Source organism: Ranitomeya imitator, chromosome 2, assembly GCF_032444005.1.
Source record: "Ranitomeya imitator isolate aRanImi1 chromosome 2, aRanImi1.pri, whole genome shotgun sequence".
Lineage (NCBI taxonomy): Eukaryota > Metazoa > Chordata > Amphibia > Anura > Dendrobatidae > Ranitomeya > Ranitomeya imitator.
The window spans coordinates 735966393-735982714 of NC_091283.1; the positions used below are offsets into that span (position 1 = coordinate 735966393).

At 41.3% G+C, this 16322-nt stretch overlaps 1 protein-coding gene across 2 annotated transcripts in view; it reads left to right on the forward strand.

Moving 5' to 3' along the window:
• Positions 1–16322, forward strand: part of UNC5B (unc-5 netrin receptor B) — a 238916-nt gene that overhangs the window by 195974 nt on the left and 26620 nt on the right. The window contains exons 2-8 of one of the 2 annotated variants that reach the window (XM_069753209.1): positions 1470–1691; positions 3440–3583; positions 4128–4231; positions 6723–6903; positions 10001–10168; positions 10278–10442; positions 11097–11129. In XM_069753209.1, the coding sequence (XP_069609310.1) occupies positions 1470–1691; positions 3440–3583; positions 4128–4231; positions 6723–6903; positions 10001–10168; positions 10278–10442; positions 11097–11129 (1017 nt within the window). The remainder of the gene's footprint in view (positions 1–1469; positions 1692–3439; positions 3584–4127; positions 4232–6722; positions 6904–10000; positions 10169–10277; positions 10443–11096; positions 11130–16322) is intronic. The other variant, XM_069753210.1, reaches the window with a different exon arrangement.

Here is a 16322-nt window from a genome sequence, read left to right on the forward strand (position 1 = left end):
AGAAGTTTAAAGCCAATGCACTGTGGCTAACCTCCCTAGATGTGGACGGAAAAGAGAAATTGACAAGAGATTTCAACACAAGATTGTGCGGATGTTGGATAAAGCATCTTGACTAACATCCAAACAAGTTCAAGCTGCCCTGCAGTCCGAGGGTACAACCGTGTCAACCCGTACTATCCGTCTGCGTCTGAATGAAAAGGGACTGTATGGTAGGAGACCCAGGAAGACCCCACTTCTTACCCCGAGACATAAAAAGCCAGGCTGGAGTTTGCTAAATCTTACCTGAAAAAGCCTAAAACGTTTTGAAAGAATGTTCTTTGGTCAGATGAGACAAAAGTAGAGCTTTTTGGGCAAAGGCATCAACATAGAGTTTACAGGAGAAAAAAAGAGGCATTCAAAGAAAAGAACACTGCCCCTACAGTCAAATATGGCGGAGGTTCCCTTATGTTTTGGGGTTGCTTTGCTGCCTCTGGCACTGGACTGCTTGACCGTGTGCATGCCATTATGAAGTCTGAAGACTACCAACAAATTTTGCAGCATAATGTAGGGCCCAGTGTGAGAAAGCTGGGTCTCCCTCAGAGGCCATGGGTCTTCCAGCAGGACAATGACCCAAAAGACACTTCAAAAAGCACTAGAAAATTGTTTGAGAGAAAGCACTGGAGACTTCTAGGGTGGCCAGAAATGAGTCCAGACCTGAATCCCATAGAACACCTGTGGAGAGATCTAAAAATGGCAGTTTGGAGAAGGCAGCCTTCAAATATCAGGGACCTGGAGCAGTTTGCCAAAGAAGAATGGTCTAAAATTCCAGCAGAGCATTGTAAGAAACTCATTGATGGTTACCGGAAGCGGTTGGTCGCAGTTATTTTGGCTAAAGGTTGTGCAACCAAGTATTAGGCTGAGGGTGCCAATACTTTTGTCTGGCCCATCTTTGGAGTTTTGTGTGAAATGATCAATGTTTTGCTTTTTGCTTCATTCTATTTTGTGTTTCTTCATTTAAGACAAATTAAATGAGGATAATAATACCAAACAATTTGTGTTTGCAATCATTTTCAGGAAGAAACTGAGTATTATCTGACAGAATTGCAGGGGTGTCAATACTTTTGGCCATGACTGTAAGGTCCTCTATATGAATAGGAAATGTGCATATAAGTTTGATAAGGCCTGGAGATGGTGGTTAGCAATAGCAGACACCGTCCAATAACGTTCCCAGCAGAGTTCCCAACAGAGACTTCTCTATATTTAGTTTTATCATATGTCTGCATAAGGTGTTAATGACATTTCTAGAAAAGGGGGATGGCATGGGGACCGATATGATTGTGTGTTTGTGTGTTGTGTATGAGGTTGTATGTACCAAATTTATATGACTCTTCTGTTGTTAATTGATAATATTTTCATTGTCTTTAAATGAAAATTCGAAAATAAAGATATATATATATTACTTTCTAAATAATATTTTCTTTTGCTTTCAGGAAGCGAGTATAGTGATGTACTGCCAGACTCTTTCCCGTCAGCACCTGCAGAATCTTTGCCACATTTTCTCTTGGAACCAGAAGATGCCTACATAGTAAAGAACAAGCCAGTAGAACTTATCTGCAAAGCTAACCCAGCCATACAGATCTACTTTAAGTGCAATGGAGAGTGGGTGAACCAGAATGACCATATCACTAAAGAAAGAGTTGATGAGTTAACAGGTAACTTTAGGCAATTGTTTTGAAATGCAAAGTGTCATATGCACCCAGGAGGTCTAAAAGGTAAAGTTTTTTTGCGGTAGAGAGTGATAAGTCATTGTACGGAGACTTACAGGCCTCTGAGAATCTCCAGGGGAGCATTGCATGATCTATGAGTCTCTTTATGATAACTTTGCACTCTCCACATGTAGAAACTTTGCCCCTTTGGATCCCTGTTTACAGATTACTCGCACAGCCAAATCAATTCTTCTGCTTTGCACTGATGAAGGGCAAATATCCCAAATCGTATGTCTGCAAATGAGCAGGGCTTTTTAAAGGGTCGATATTGACTTTCAGCATTGCTACTACAGTTCCAGTCCTCTTCCTTTCTGAAGATGATTTTTACATATGAACACAGATGACTGAGAACCCAAGAAGTACAATCAAATTTTAGCCTCAACCCTTAAAGTGGGTTTTCTGGAATATTTTAAAATCTCCTCAGGAGTAGGCAATGATCTAAAAGAAATCCAACATAAGTAGCAGCTTGTCATTGTTACCAAACAATCCATCTTTCTCCTGACTGCTGCATCCAGTCATTGGTATGCATAGCGCGCGACATGACTAGTGATAAGCGAATATACTCATTACTCGAGATTTCTCGAGCACGCTCGGGTGACCTCCGAGTATTTTTTAGTGCTCGGAAATTTTAGTTTTTATTGCCGCAGCTGAATGATTTACATCTGTTAGCCAGCATAAGTACATGTGGGGGTTGCCTGGTTGCTAGGGAATCCCCACATGTACTTATGCTGGCTAACAGATGTAAATCATTCAGCTGCGGCAATAAAAACTACGGTAAATTTCCGAGCACTAAAAAATACTCGGAGGACCCCCGAGCGTGCTCGAGAAATCTCGAGTAACGAGAATATTCGCTCATCACTAGACCTGACCCATAAGGCAATGATTGGCGCAGTGCTCAGTTGACTGATATACCGGATACACAACATCACATCTGGATCATCATAAACTGCCAGAGCTGCGGGAGTTCAAAGATATATATATATATATATATATATATACATATATATATATACAGTATGTATATGTATATATACATATATATTTTATTATTATTATTTCAGATGATTCGTTGCTCTTGAGCAAACTTTAGAAAAAATATCTATGTACATGTCCTTTGAAAGGCCGGGGTCACACTTGTGTGTGTAATGCCAGAAACTCGCGCGAGTCTCTCGCATCAATTAAATTTACTGAATACTATAAATACATTTATGTGTATATACATGGATTGTGGAAGGGATTCTTTACAAGAAATATCTTTTTTTTTTGTTTGCTTTTTTTAGCTTACAAACTGTCTTCGTTGAAGTTTAAGGAACATGATTGAGACTAATGGTATTTTATGTCTATCACTATAAGGCCGGTGGTCACACTTGTGAGAAATTCGCACGAGTCTTGCGTCTCAATACCCAGCACTGCCGCCGGCACTCGGACCGGAGTGTGCACCTGCATAGAAATACATGCAGCCGCATGCTCTGGTCCCGATTTCCGGCAGCAGTGCCGGGTATAGATGCGAGAGACTCACGTGAGTTTTTCGCATTGCACACGCAAGTGTGACCCCGGCCTAATAATGCTGCTATCAACTATTTATTTTCATGTTTGAGATTTTGGTCGCTTCATATTGTGCAATGTAGTATTCTTAGGAGAACATTTTCCTTTTTGGGAAACAGATATTTCTAATATGTTTTTCTAATCACCAGGCCTTGTTGTACGAGAGGTCCAGATCGAGGTTTCCAGACAGCAGGTAGAAGAACTCTTTGGTTTGGAAGATTACTGGTGCCAATGTGTTGCATGGAGTTCAGCAGGCACAACCAAGAGCCGCAGAGCTTACGTCAGAATAGCCTGTAAGTTTCATCCGTATATTGATTTCTATAAATGTCCTAATCGAGTTTTTTTCTACGTGCTCAAATACTATGTTCGAGTCCCCACAGCTGTATGTCTCGCAGCTTTTCAACAGCCGCAACACATACAGGGATTGCCTAACAAACAGGAAATCCTGGTATGTGTTGCGGTTGTTGAACAGCTGCGAGACATGCTGCGGCGGCGACTTGAGCATATTTTTCAAGCACGCCAAAAATACTCGATTAGGACACGAACATACCCGGATAGCACCTTATCTGAGCACTCTCGCACATCCCTAATGTCAATGACTTACCTTGAATACAGGTGTTCTGACGATATCTTGACAATATCACCATCTTGTGGAGCTTTGTAAAAGTGCATTTTAATAGTGGCTTCTATCTGCACTGCCAGTGACTAGTTAGTGCTACTGATGACAAACAGAAATGTATATTGTGATATTCTCTCAAAGGAAAATTTATATTTGTCTTCACATTATCTTTGTTATTGTTTTATTGTTTAATGTACTTTTTTATTTTGTGTTGTCAGACTTAAGGAAGAATTTTGACCAAGAACCTCTAGGTAAAGAAGTACCGTTGGAACAAGAAGTATTACTTCAGTGCCGTCCCCCGGAGGGTATCCCACCTGCTGAGGCAAGTCTGCCTTTGGGTTACATGCTGCAGTTTTGTATGATTTTGATCAATTGTAATGGCATGTAGCTATAATTACACGATCCCAGCCAGTGTTCTTGACCTCTATAGTTGGAGACCATTCCTTGATTTTTGGATTGCCTGGAAAATCATGCACTTGTATGCTAGGTACAGAATGTCATCAGGTTTAAAGGGTTGTCCAGACACAAGCAACTGATGACCTATCCTTATAATAGATCATCAAGATCAGATCAGTGAGCGTCCAACACCTGGCACCCCACCAATCAGCTGTTATAAGCTCATTTAAATCTCATACACTGCACATTCGGCCGCTGCTGGACCTTATAATAGCTTATTGGCGGGTGTACAGTGTGTCGAATCCTCACTGATGATGACATTCCCTATGGAAAAGTCATCGGTATCTTGTGCCCAGACGGCTAAGATAGATAGGAAAATCTAAGCCTGATAGTGTTTCTAAATCTTCTGACTGATAATTTGCTCTTAGTTAAGACTGATTATCTCCTATAGGAAAAATATGTTCAGCTGTCGGACCGAAAACAGCCACACCAGAAATAGTCGTGACAGCTTTAGTATCCAGCAGGGGCTAACTCATACAAAGCTTTGGCAGGTAGATTTCAGAGAAGAGAAGGAGGGAGATAAATTAGTCCCTTCCTCGCGGATGCATTAGTGCTGTAATGGATGCATCCACATTAAGGGAGCCAGGTTTTACTTTTTAGCAGATTTGTTTATGTGGAGTCTCGGATTTGTTAATGTGACAACTAATAACACCCTTAACCTCCACACCTGTTCTTTTCCTAATATTTGACAAACTTTGGCTGTAGCGCCAGACCTCTTCTGTTCAGTATGATGACAGTAATGGATGTCCTTCTACCATTAGATTAAATGTCTAAATTGTATATTTTTTAAGAAGTCAGGATATATACTGAGTAAGTATAGCAAAGACATACTGATGGGGAAATTAGATTGTAGGCCTAATGAATTAAAAGAGTGAAATATGGATGTCTATTAGACATGGATAAGCATCATAGGAGGTGTCCTTGCCTCAGGCCCCCCTTCCCAAATGGAAGCCACTCAAGTGAATCCAGTCCTTCCATGCATTTAACTTCATTTCACATGGTGGAATTACTTTCAGTTGAAAAATATGATGTGTATTTGCAGAGGAAATCATGGCACGAATCTGAATATGATCCACAGATGAAAGAATCTGCGGGAAACTCCACCCTGTAAATATGTGCTCAAAGCGCCACTCCAACGGGAAGGTTTTCAGCACTGGAGTGGTGCTTTAAATCTAAGCTCCCTGCCCCAGTCATGTACTCACCGTCCGGCGCCTTCATTGTTTTTTGGCACCTCTCCGGTTCCGCAGTGCAGTTTTGTGAGCACAGCTTCTGACTGGTCGGAAGTAGGAAGCTACACCACAGGCTTTCGATGTAAGTCTATGAGAGCCAGAATGAGGCCAGAAGGAGGCTCTCATAGACTTGTGTTGAAAAGTGACCACTGTGCCTCTCTATGAAACACTGGAGCTGCCAGCAAGTCACTTTTTCCTGGAGACCGACACTGGAAAACGATGAAGGTGGCGGCAGATGAGTATGAGACAGAGTTGAGGGGAATTACATTTCAAGCACCACTCCAGCTGTGCAATTAAAAAAAAAACCTGGAGTGGAGCTTTAAAGGTAACCTATCATGTTTAAAATGATATATTATATACAAACAGGATGTTATAGAGTAGAGCTGATCAGATTGATAGACAATATTGTGGGAAAAGGTTCATCAAACCTTGATTTATTTAATTGATATTCCTGGTTTTTGTATGGATATGATTTAAGTGGGCAGTCTTACAAGTGATTGACAGTCTTCCTTGTATGACTATGTATGCAGAGACGACAGCTGAGTAGACTCGTACATACATCAAAGATAGCAATGAATGAAACGCTAGTGAGTCTTCTACAAACATGTATAACCTTCTGCTCAGCTTCTCCTCCTGTATACTGTACTGTCCACAGATCGGACCGTGTACAATGTTATAGGTTCCTTTTATTCCATGTGATTAGCTGCCATGTACTGCAGAATTTCCCCCACAGTGGCCGGTATGTCTGCCCAAGAGTCTAAGGTTACCCTTGCTGAGGCTTAGTGACTCTGGCTTCACGTTCTACCTATTTCATCATTTTCTGGTTGCAGATAGCCATTATCCCCATGAATATCCATCTCTGAGGCAGCTTTATGTTTTTAGTGTTATTGCTCACAACATCATCATGTTTAGCTTCTCTGATCAGAGGTGCTTCCAGAGCGGTTTAATGTGGATGGCTTTGTGAAATGTAACGTATTCAGGCATTTGTTATAATCTTCTTGCCATTCTGGTTCAAAGAAGACTAATTGTTGTTGCTCCTGAGGTCAGAAAGTTGATCATTTTTTAATGATATGTCCTTTGGATGTCGCCATCTCTTATCTTCTCACCCCTCCCCTTCTCACTCACTAGGTGGAGTGGCTAAGAAATGAAGACATTATTGACCCTACGCAAGACACTAATTTCCTCATAACAATTGACCACAACCTCATAATTAAGCAAGCTCGGCTTTCAGATACTGCCAACTACACCTGTGTTGCTAAGAATATTGTTGCTAAGCGGCGGAGTACCACTGCAACTCTCATAGTTTATGGTACGTACTGGGAAAAATCCCAGCAGTAATGTCATTGTGGTTGTGTATAGTAAAGATTACATCTACTTGTAGGAATTAATTTTCACGTTATTTATTAAATCAATTAAAATGTTATTCTACAGTTATATTCATATTTGCACCCATTCTACTGAATTTGTGAAGCACACAGTTAGGTAAGATGGGGTAGTACTACACTTATGAAAATATTCATGTATATTATGTACAGATGTTAATGAAGAATATATTTGGAAGGTAAAGCATCCTAATAGCATCTCTTGATGGCACAACATTGTAAAGAGATTTCCATGTACAAATTGGCCACCATTCACAGTCGGACGTCTCTAAGGCCTGATTTCTATTTATTTGGCTGCCCAGTGTTTTTTCCCTCCGCCATGGTGTAATAAAATCAGAGAGATACTGAAGCCACCTGAGACCGTTAAGTCACCCAGCACTTGTTCTTGTGGAGAATTGGTCCTTGACTACATCAAAAAGAAACATTGCATGCAGCCATCTTTTATCCTGGCTAAAGGAAGTCAGGCAGGAACTTTACCATCAGTTTTGTCTGGCCCAGGCATTAGACAACTGTCCAGACACAATTCATGTATGGAAACCCAGTGTCACTTGATAAGACATGTCCACCTTTAGATCCTTGTTTGCTACATCAAATACAGTGAATAGAGGAAGGATTGGTGGGAATTCTGTACTGGTTCTGTCCTGTTTTTTTCCTGATGAAGAAGTCGGATGACTTTGAAAAGCATTGAAAATAAAACCAGGTCTGCGTTTTATCTGGTTCTGAAATTTTTTTTCGGACCTTCACCAATAGTGCAGAATATCCCACCTATCCTTCCTCTATTGACCATTATTGGTTGTTTCGACCCGTGGGGCTGCAGCAGTCGCTCTACATGCACTTTGTGTTCTGTCTCACACAACGGACCTGGTGAGCATAACCTTCTTACCTATACCAGTGGTCATCTAGTCTAATGAAATCCTATTGCACTTTTGAGTTCCCTAGTTACTCATACATCCCTTACATCCCATACAGTGTGATTCTTACTGAAGGAGAATGATGAGCACAGCTTGGAGTTGAATTAATAAATAATTGCCCTTCTATCGGTTTCCCCTAGCCGGGACATTTTCTATTAAATTGGACACACAATATGCCCCTCTGCTCATCCATGTGCATCTACGGGGCAAATTAATGTGCATCACCATATTTGTTTTATTATCTAATAGCGTCATTACATGTTGTTAGGGCATGCAATCACTTCCAGACCAGTGGGGGTCTGACCCCCAACAATCCTGAGAATAGACAGGAGAGAGTGCTGCATATCCTTATATTTTTCCCTTGCATAGCAGCCCTCTCGGCCATATACCTGTGCAGCCGACTCATCGCTAAACCTGCACTGCAATCCCTTTATTTGTAGGATCGATTGTAGAAACTGAGGTTGGACCTCCACATATCATAAACTAGCACTTTACAAAACAGGAAAAATTGGAAGGGGAAGCGGAAAGAGAATTCTAATGATAAAGCTTATATAGAATATTCTACAGAAGAGTGGTGTAATGGTGAGCGGGTTTATATAGGATTATCAGTAGGCACGACATATTAAGCAGATTAGTTTCCAGTATAACCGGGGTTTATGTCTTAATAAATATCTGTAAATGTCTGCCACAGAAATACACCTTGTCTGTAATCTTGAAAACTGCAGTCAGTTTCATTTTATATAACAATTACCCAAAACAAGCTGCCATTGTTGGGCTATTTCCTTAGCAGATAAGTATCTGCAGTGCTTTAGGTGAATTTGCTGGAAGGAAAAAAAACATTATTGACAACACTTATTGCTGGACAATATAGTAACTTTTATTTTAGTGATCGTAAAGGCTGTATACAATATATTTTTACAAATACATGTAAGCATCCCAAGGACCTTTACTGAGCCATATCTCCTAAAGTCTACTTGTTTTAGAATAGTAATATATGACGATGTTTGTTTTTTACATGTATGAAGTGATGGTTGACATTATGTTCCACATTGCGTTTCACAAAGTGCATTAATGGTACATTAGTTACCAGAAATACTCCGCAACTTCTTGATCTTACACAGATGTAAGAAAGTTCTCAAAGAATCGGGTTCATCAAAGTGGTGTAAACCACTTTGAAAACTGGCAAATTTTTAGCGCAACTTAAAATTGAACGAAAACTTTCTGACTGGTCAGTAACTGAGCGTAGCATGGATGGGGCGTAGCGAATCCCGCGTGATAAATGCTCCGAAAGTTACGTGTACCGTTCACGATAATTATTCGGCGTATATCGACCTTAATAATCAGGGCAACTATTTCATATTTGGTTGCTCAATTGAGCACATGATCAAGCTTTTTGTGACAACGCCTCACTTTACTTGAGAAAAGTCGATACACAATTTGACTGGAGCAGAAGTTTATCCTGCAACTTTCGTGGCATTTGTATTGGTCATTACGTGTAGGAATGATGGATTTGCACTGATGTTTGCAGCAGGCTTTAGCTGTAGGGACAGCATTAGAGCTGCAGACTCAAAAACAGATATGTGAATAAATGAATAACCACAACAGTAATAGTTAAATTAATCAGAAGAATACAGGAGACAAGGCGGAAATGAATGGCGTTCATTAGGGACAAGAGACATACTTTTTATCCAAGGAAATCATAATAATTTGACTGATGGCTAATGTTTCTGCACAGAAAAGCTTGCAATTCAAGTAGCAGATGTCTGCGGAAAGAGAACTAAAGACCACTTTGCATCTCTCCAAGTAGTAAATTAATTACATCTGCTTATAATTAAATAACCATAGCACCTGTTATTAGGCTTTGTTTGCCAACTTTACCCAGCCAACGGTGGGTAGCAGAGATGTTTCTAGACTGGACCTTGGCTTACCAGATGGTTATAAATATTTTCAAGTCATTAGTTAAGACGACTATTATTTTTCTCTGCTGAGTTCTCCTCTGTGTGTTATCAGCGTTGATATGTTTCATAAGCCATCAATCTACTGTGCAGCTCTCTACATCTCTTAAATTGGATTTACAAATGGCTGCTGTTAAAGCTGATTTTTTTTATGTTAGTGAATGGAGGATGGTCATCCTGGTCAGAGTGGTCTCCATGCAACAACCCCTGTGGACGAGGTACACAAAAGAGGACAAGATTGTGCACAAATCCAACCCCTTTAAATGGTGGAGCTTTTTGTGACGGTCAACCATTCCAGAAATTAGCTTGTACCACTATGTGCCCAGGTAATAGTGACATGGCAATCCACATATATAGATACGAAATGCATGCAGATTATGAATACGTTTTTGCACACTTAGTTATTGATATATTTTGCTATGGCATGGTTTGCAGTTGACGGAGGATGGACTGAGTGGAGCAAGTGGTCAGCCTGCAGCACTGAGTGCACTCATTGGAGGAGCAGAGAATGTAACGCACCTACACCTAAGAATGGGGGGAAAGACTGTAGTGGGATGCTGCTGGACTCCAAAAACTGCACGGATGGCATGTGTATGCAGAGTAAGTGCTCCACAAATAATAATCATCATGTGTATTATTTGGCGGGTGTTGTGAGCTCTTATCTATACTTTCAATATATACCCCAATATTTTGTAAGCTGTCAAATTTCAGTCCTATAAATAATCATATGACCCATTCTATACATTAAGACAATTTATAATCAGTTTATACAATGTCTTATTGACTATAAAGATAATGATTCCACTTTTGCCCGTTTCATCTGCGAATATAAGACTTATTGGGATGTTGCCTTAGTTTTTGCATCGTTTCACATTCTAATCAAATTGAGATTCTAATTTGGCTTTTATCCTAAGTCATATTGCATGACTCGTTAAAGGGTTGATTATGACTTGTAGGATCGCTACTTCCAACACGTGGCGCTATAGAGTTCAAATCCTCTGAAGAGGCAATTTACATATAAAATTTCCCAGAGTAGCATTGCACGACGAATAAGCCTTCTTACCTTGGCATGCCAGAGTTGGTATGTTACTCTCCACAAGGGGAAATGTTACCCCTTAGACCACATTCGTTCTTGATATTCCATCATCTTGTCCATTTTTACTGTAATTGTCTAATTTCTCGTTATTTCCATTGTCATTGCTCCATCTTACCATGAACACTAATTTCATTTTGTTTGTTTTTTGTTCCTAACAGACAAGAGAGTGTTAGGTGAGCCTAAAAGTCATTGTAAGTTTCATTTCATCACTTTCATTTTTTGCTCATCCTGTTTATTTTGCTTTGCCTGTTTTGCATGATTGATCACTTTTAGTGATGAGCGATTATACTCGTTACTCGAGATTTCCCGAGCATGCTCGAGGGTCCTCCGAGTATTTTTTAGTGCTCGGAGATTTCGTTTTTCTTGCCGCAGCTGAATGATATACATTTGTTAGCCAGCGTAAGTACATGTGGGAATTCCCTAGCAACCAGGCAACCCCCACATGTACTTATGCTGGCTAACAGATATACTGTAAATCATTCAGCTGCAGCAAGAAAAACTAAATCTCCGAGCACTAAAAAATACTTTGAGGACCGCCGCGCATGCTCGAGAAATCTTGAGTAACGAGTATATTCGCTCATCACTAATCACTTTGGCTTCATTGAATCCACCACATTTGGGGTCATGTGATATTACGCTTTCCGCCGGGATATCTGTCACAACGACACAAGTGGAAGCAGTTATTTTGTTCTGAAAAACAATATTCATCAGAGTGCGCTCAACAAGGCTGTAGGAACCAGAGGAGCAAATGTAGTGCGATAGAATAAGCCGGCCAGTTATTTCCTCTCAATAGCCGATGCCTAGTGATGCAGTCCCATTTTAGGATTCCTGCAGTCCTCTGTAAAACTACCCATCGCACAGGATATCATGATGAGCTGTAGCAAATGACAGTCATTTCAATTCACTTTCCAGACATTAGCGCTAGTGACCAGCTGCTATCTCTGAAATGTTGTTGTGTAAAACCTGCCACATCTATAGCCTGAAAAATAACAAAGTCACATAGCCTTACTCCTCCAGAACAATTCTGCAGAGCTGCTGGTGCCGCATTTTTGTGCTTTGTGTAATAATACGCAGTAAAATGTCTAGTCCATTGAGCGACTATAAACATTCTTTAGGCAGCAGTAAAGGAAAGCTTTCATGATGATCATGCTGCTCTATGTAGGTATAGGTTGCATGATACTCAGGAGAAAGTGCTAGCACATTACAATATTTTTACTGCAACTTTTCATTTATTTAAATTGCTGTTTAAGAGTCTATTGGGCGGTCCTGCTCAGGGATTGACAGCTCTCTGTATGCTCACTCCATCCATTGGACTTAAATGGGTCAAAGATGTATGCACCATTGAATATTTAAAATTGGGACTGTATTACTGCTATATAGAATATACTTAAAACATACATTGGCCAATTCATTAGAGTCCATCAGCCACGACAAGGTTTACTTTTCTTTGATGGGTCCCTAAACCTAATATTTATCAAATATGCCTCTCTTGCCTACAAATTTAAAAGGCAGATAGGATCCAGCACTAAGTAAAAACAGCCTTAGGGTATGTTTCCACATTCAGGAAACGCTGCGTGTTTGACGCTGCATAGAGACGCAGCGTCAAACACGCAGCGTCCAGATGTTACAGCATAGTGGAGGGGATTTCATGAAATCCCGTCTCCACTATGCGTGGTAACACGCACCTGGCGGCCCTGCGATTCCGGACATGCGGCGCGTCTTTTTAGATCGTAGCATGTCCGTTTACCTTGCGGCGACGCTGTGCCGCCGCAAGGTATAACCCAGGGCCCTATGTGTGGGGTGCGATGATACCGGATGTGTGCAATGAACACATCCGGCAACATCGTGTCCCCAGAAGGGGGCGGAGCGATTTTGCCGCTCCGTCCAAACCGCCGGCCATCCTGAACGTGGACACGTACCCTTAGTCTGATGGAAGGAGTGCACAGCCAAATGTGGGGGCGGTCACCACCTCCAATAGTATACTACAAAATTACAACTTAAAGGTAATGTTTTCCAACAACACTATATCATGGCCTAATCACTGACAGTTTTACATTAAGGGCTCTCCAATGAGTAACATCTGCTATAAAAATATTGCATTTCCTCCGAAAAATCGCCATCTCTATTATTGTAAAGGGGCAAGTTTAATTTACATCACATTATCCTTTTGCATGTTCATTATGTTTAATGAACATAATGCAGCTTGCATGCCGAGTATTGCATCATCAGCAAAAAAAAAATGTAACTTTTGGGGTATGAAACTAGTTACTGCATTGTCAGGATGATGTAAATTACCCGTCATCTTTCCCGCCGTACACAGTTTATTACAAACATTATATGAAATTGCTGTATAAACAGGGTCTGCGAAGAAACAATTAATTAAAAGTACTTCATAAAATATTTAAATCGCATGTATAAATTATTTAATACAATTATACATTGCTCTAGGATAGTGAGGTTTGGAAATGGTACAATAAACATATGTACAATAAAAAGTTCACCTGCATTGCCGATGGAATAAGTCTCTGCTGCCATTTCGATCTAGTAAGTGATTGAAATGTACAGCAATTTGTCTCACTGAAGAAAGCAAGACACGAGTCAGATTATATGTCAGATTACTTACCGAAGGAACGATTGTCCTTAACTGCATTCCCAACAAACACCCGTTGTCTTATGTTTTAAGTGAAAATATTGTGAAAGACACTATATGATGGCTTCTACATATGATGGATTGCCTGTGTCTCTATCCTGTATTAGAACTGAATTGTTTTGAAATAATGGATAATATACAAAAATTTTAAGAACAATGACAATGCTGGGGGGAGGGGGGGTATTTGCACCTTCACGGTTTCTTCTATATTTTTTTGCTTATCTGTAACACTTGAATGTTTCAGATCCTCAAACTACTTTTTGGTATAACAGTGGTAACCTAATAGATACATGATTAGAGATGAGCTCTCCGAATAAGCTGCAGAGGAAATACCGGCTTCCTGGATCACGCCGGCCGATCAACTGATCGGCGCCGCAGCTGCATGTGACGCGGCTGTGTGACAGTTATGACACATGGCTCCGAGACTCAAGTAAACTACACTTATAGCCACTGGAACACTGGTGAATAGGGTTGAGCGACCTTGACTTTTTTAGGGTCGAGCCGGGTTTCGCGAAACCCGACTATCTCAAAAGTCGAGTCGAGTGAAATCGGCCGATTATGGCGAAAAGTCGAGGATCGACCGAAACACGAAACCCAATGCAAAGCCAATGGGATTTTTTTTTTTTTTTTCCTCTCTCTCTCTCTCTCTCTCTCTCTCTCCCTCTCCCTCTCCCTCTCCCTCTCCCGTCCGTCCCTGAACTGAAAAGCTGGTGTTACACATTGCAAATCGCTACAGCGCACAAGCGACAACATGGCGATAGGTCTTAGGGGCGTGGACGCCTATGTCATCACTCTGCCCACGCCCCTTCATTGGCTGAAAAAAATGGCGCCAAGCGCGTCATACGAAACGCGACTTTGGCGCGAAAGTCGCGTACCGCATGGCCGACCCCACACAGGGATCGGGTCGGGTTTCATGAAACCCGACTTTGCCAAAAGTCGGCGACTTCTGAAAATGAACGATCCGTTTCGCTCAACCCTACTGGTGAACTTTCCAAGAAGTTGCTGGCTTACCAAAACTTCTTCAAGAGAACATGAAATACACATGCAGGAGATCACAAAAGAACCCATCTGAGCATTTAAATAACTACAGGCCTCACTTGCCCACGTTGAAGGGTCATTCTCAAGTTGTGTGTTAAGCATCTCATAGCTTTGCAGGTCCCTTACTTCCTGGTTGCTAGGGGGGCGGGCACACTACTTTATGTGACCATTCGTTCTGCTGTTGTCATTTTTCTGAAGTCAGCGCTGTTATCACTATATTTTTGTATGGAGATTACGCTTTTGAACAAGCTCAGGAAAATGGTTTGTAGAAATACACTGAAAACTGATGGTGGGGAGACCAGGGAATTGTGGTTATGCCGGACTGATAAGAGCCCGGTCAGGAGCTGATCTGTAACTACTGTATAGAAATGAATGGGCTAGAGAGAGAGTCGATTGGGATCATAGGAGTTAACTCCTCTCCTGGAATGTAACTACTGCGCACACTCGGCCAGATTATAGTGGCTCAGCATCTTGGCAACCTGCTTTAAACTATGTAAGATTAAAGCTATCTTGACATTAGAATGCTAGCAGACAGGAAAGAAAATCAATTGCAAACTTGCTTATTTTATGCTGTTTTAATAAATTAAACAATTAACAGGAAAATACCCTTTAAAATCAATGCGCAAAATCCCACAATAAGAAAGTCCACAGGCAAATATGGCAATCATGAAGGGCACAAGCAATACATTAGGGATAATTCTCCCTGGACTGATGAGTTTAAGGAGTGGTCCGGCACCTAATATGTATTTTCTAACTATTTTTACACCTACCCACTTTGGTAATTTTCTTTATTACACAGTGCTGCACAGTTTTCCCTATATAGCTAATCTCTAAATGTGTTTTTTTGTTGTTGCTGTACTTCCTGTGACGCTGTGTTTGGCGTTTCAAACTTGATGTCACAAGAGGCTTGGGCTGAACTCACTCCCCACAGCGTTCATTGCCCCTCCTGGAATGGGACATCACCAGGGGGCAGGGCTGCAGTTATTCACTCTTGCATCACCTCCCCGCCTGAAGACGTCCTGGATCCTGAGTGATGGATGCTGTTGCAGATGTGAGTACAGAGCCGGCTGTCTGCTTCTATCTGAAAGAAGACATCTGGGGGCAGAGCTTTGAAGCTGTGCATGACACCGACACCGCCCCACATCTTCTAGCATCGCCCCCAAAATGAATCGTCATCAGAGGGTGGCACTTGTATTACTCAGTGCCTCTAGCACCGCCATCTGATGACGATTCGTTTGAGTGCAGCCAATGATTTCTTTCAGTTCGAAGATATGGCGACACTAGAGATTAGATGCAGAGAACTGGCCTTGCACTCACCCCTTCAATAGCATTCATGATCCACAAAGTCTTCAGAGGGGGCGGCAATGCAAGAAACTAATGTATAACTACAGCACTCCCTCTGATGAAGTCCTGTTAAAAGAGGGAGCGATAGATGCTGCGGGGAGTAAGTGCAGCCCCAGCCTACTGTGACATCACATTTGAGACTCCTCTCTCAAGGAAACGGCACAGGAAGTAAAGTAAAAATAAAACACATTTCGGCATTAGCTAGATAGTGTTTTGTGCTGCTTCCAGTGTCCGGTAAGCATTTTCGTATCAAACTGCAGCCGAAGATGACGATTTTCTAATAGGGGATAACCATGAATTCTGCTATTAGAAAATCCTGAAGGAGAATGTAGGTCCCGTCCGTTTGTGACCT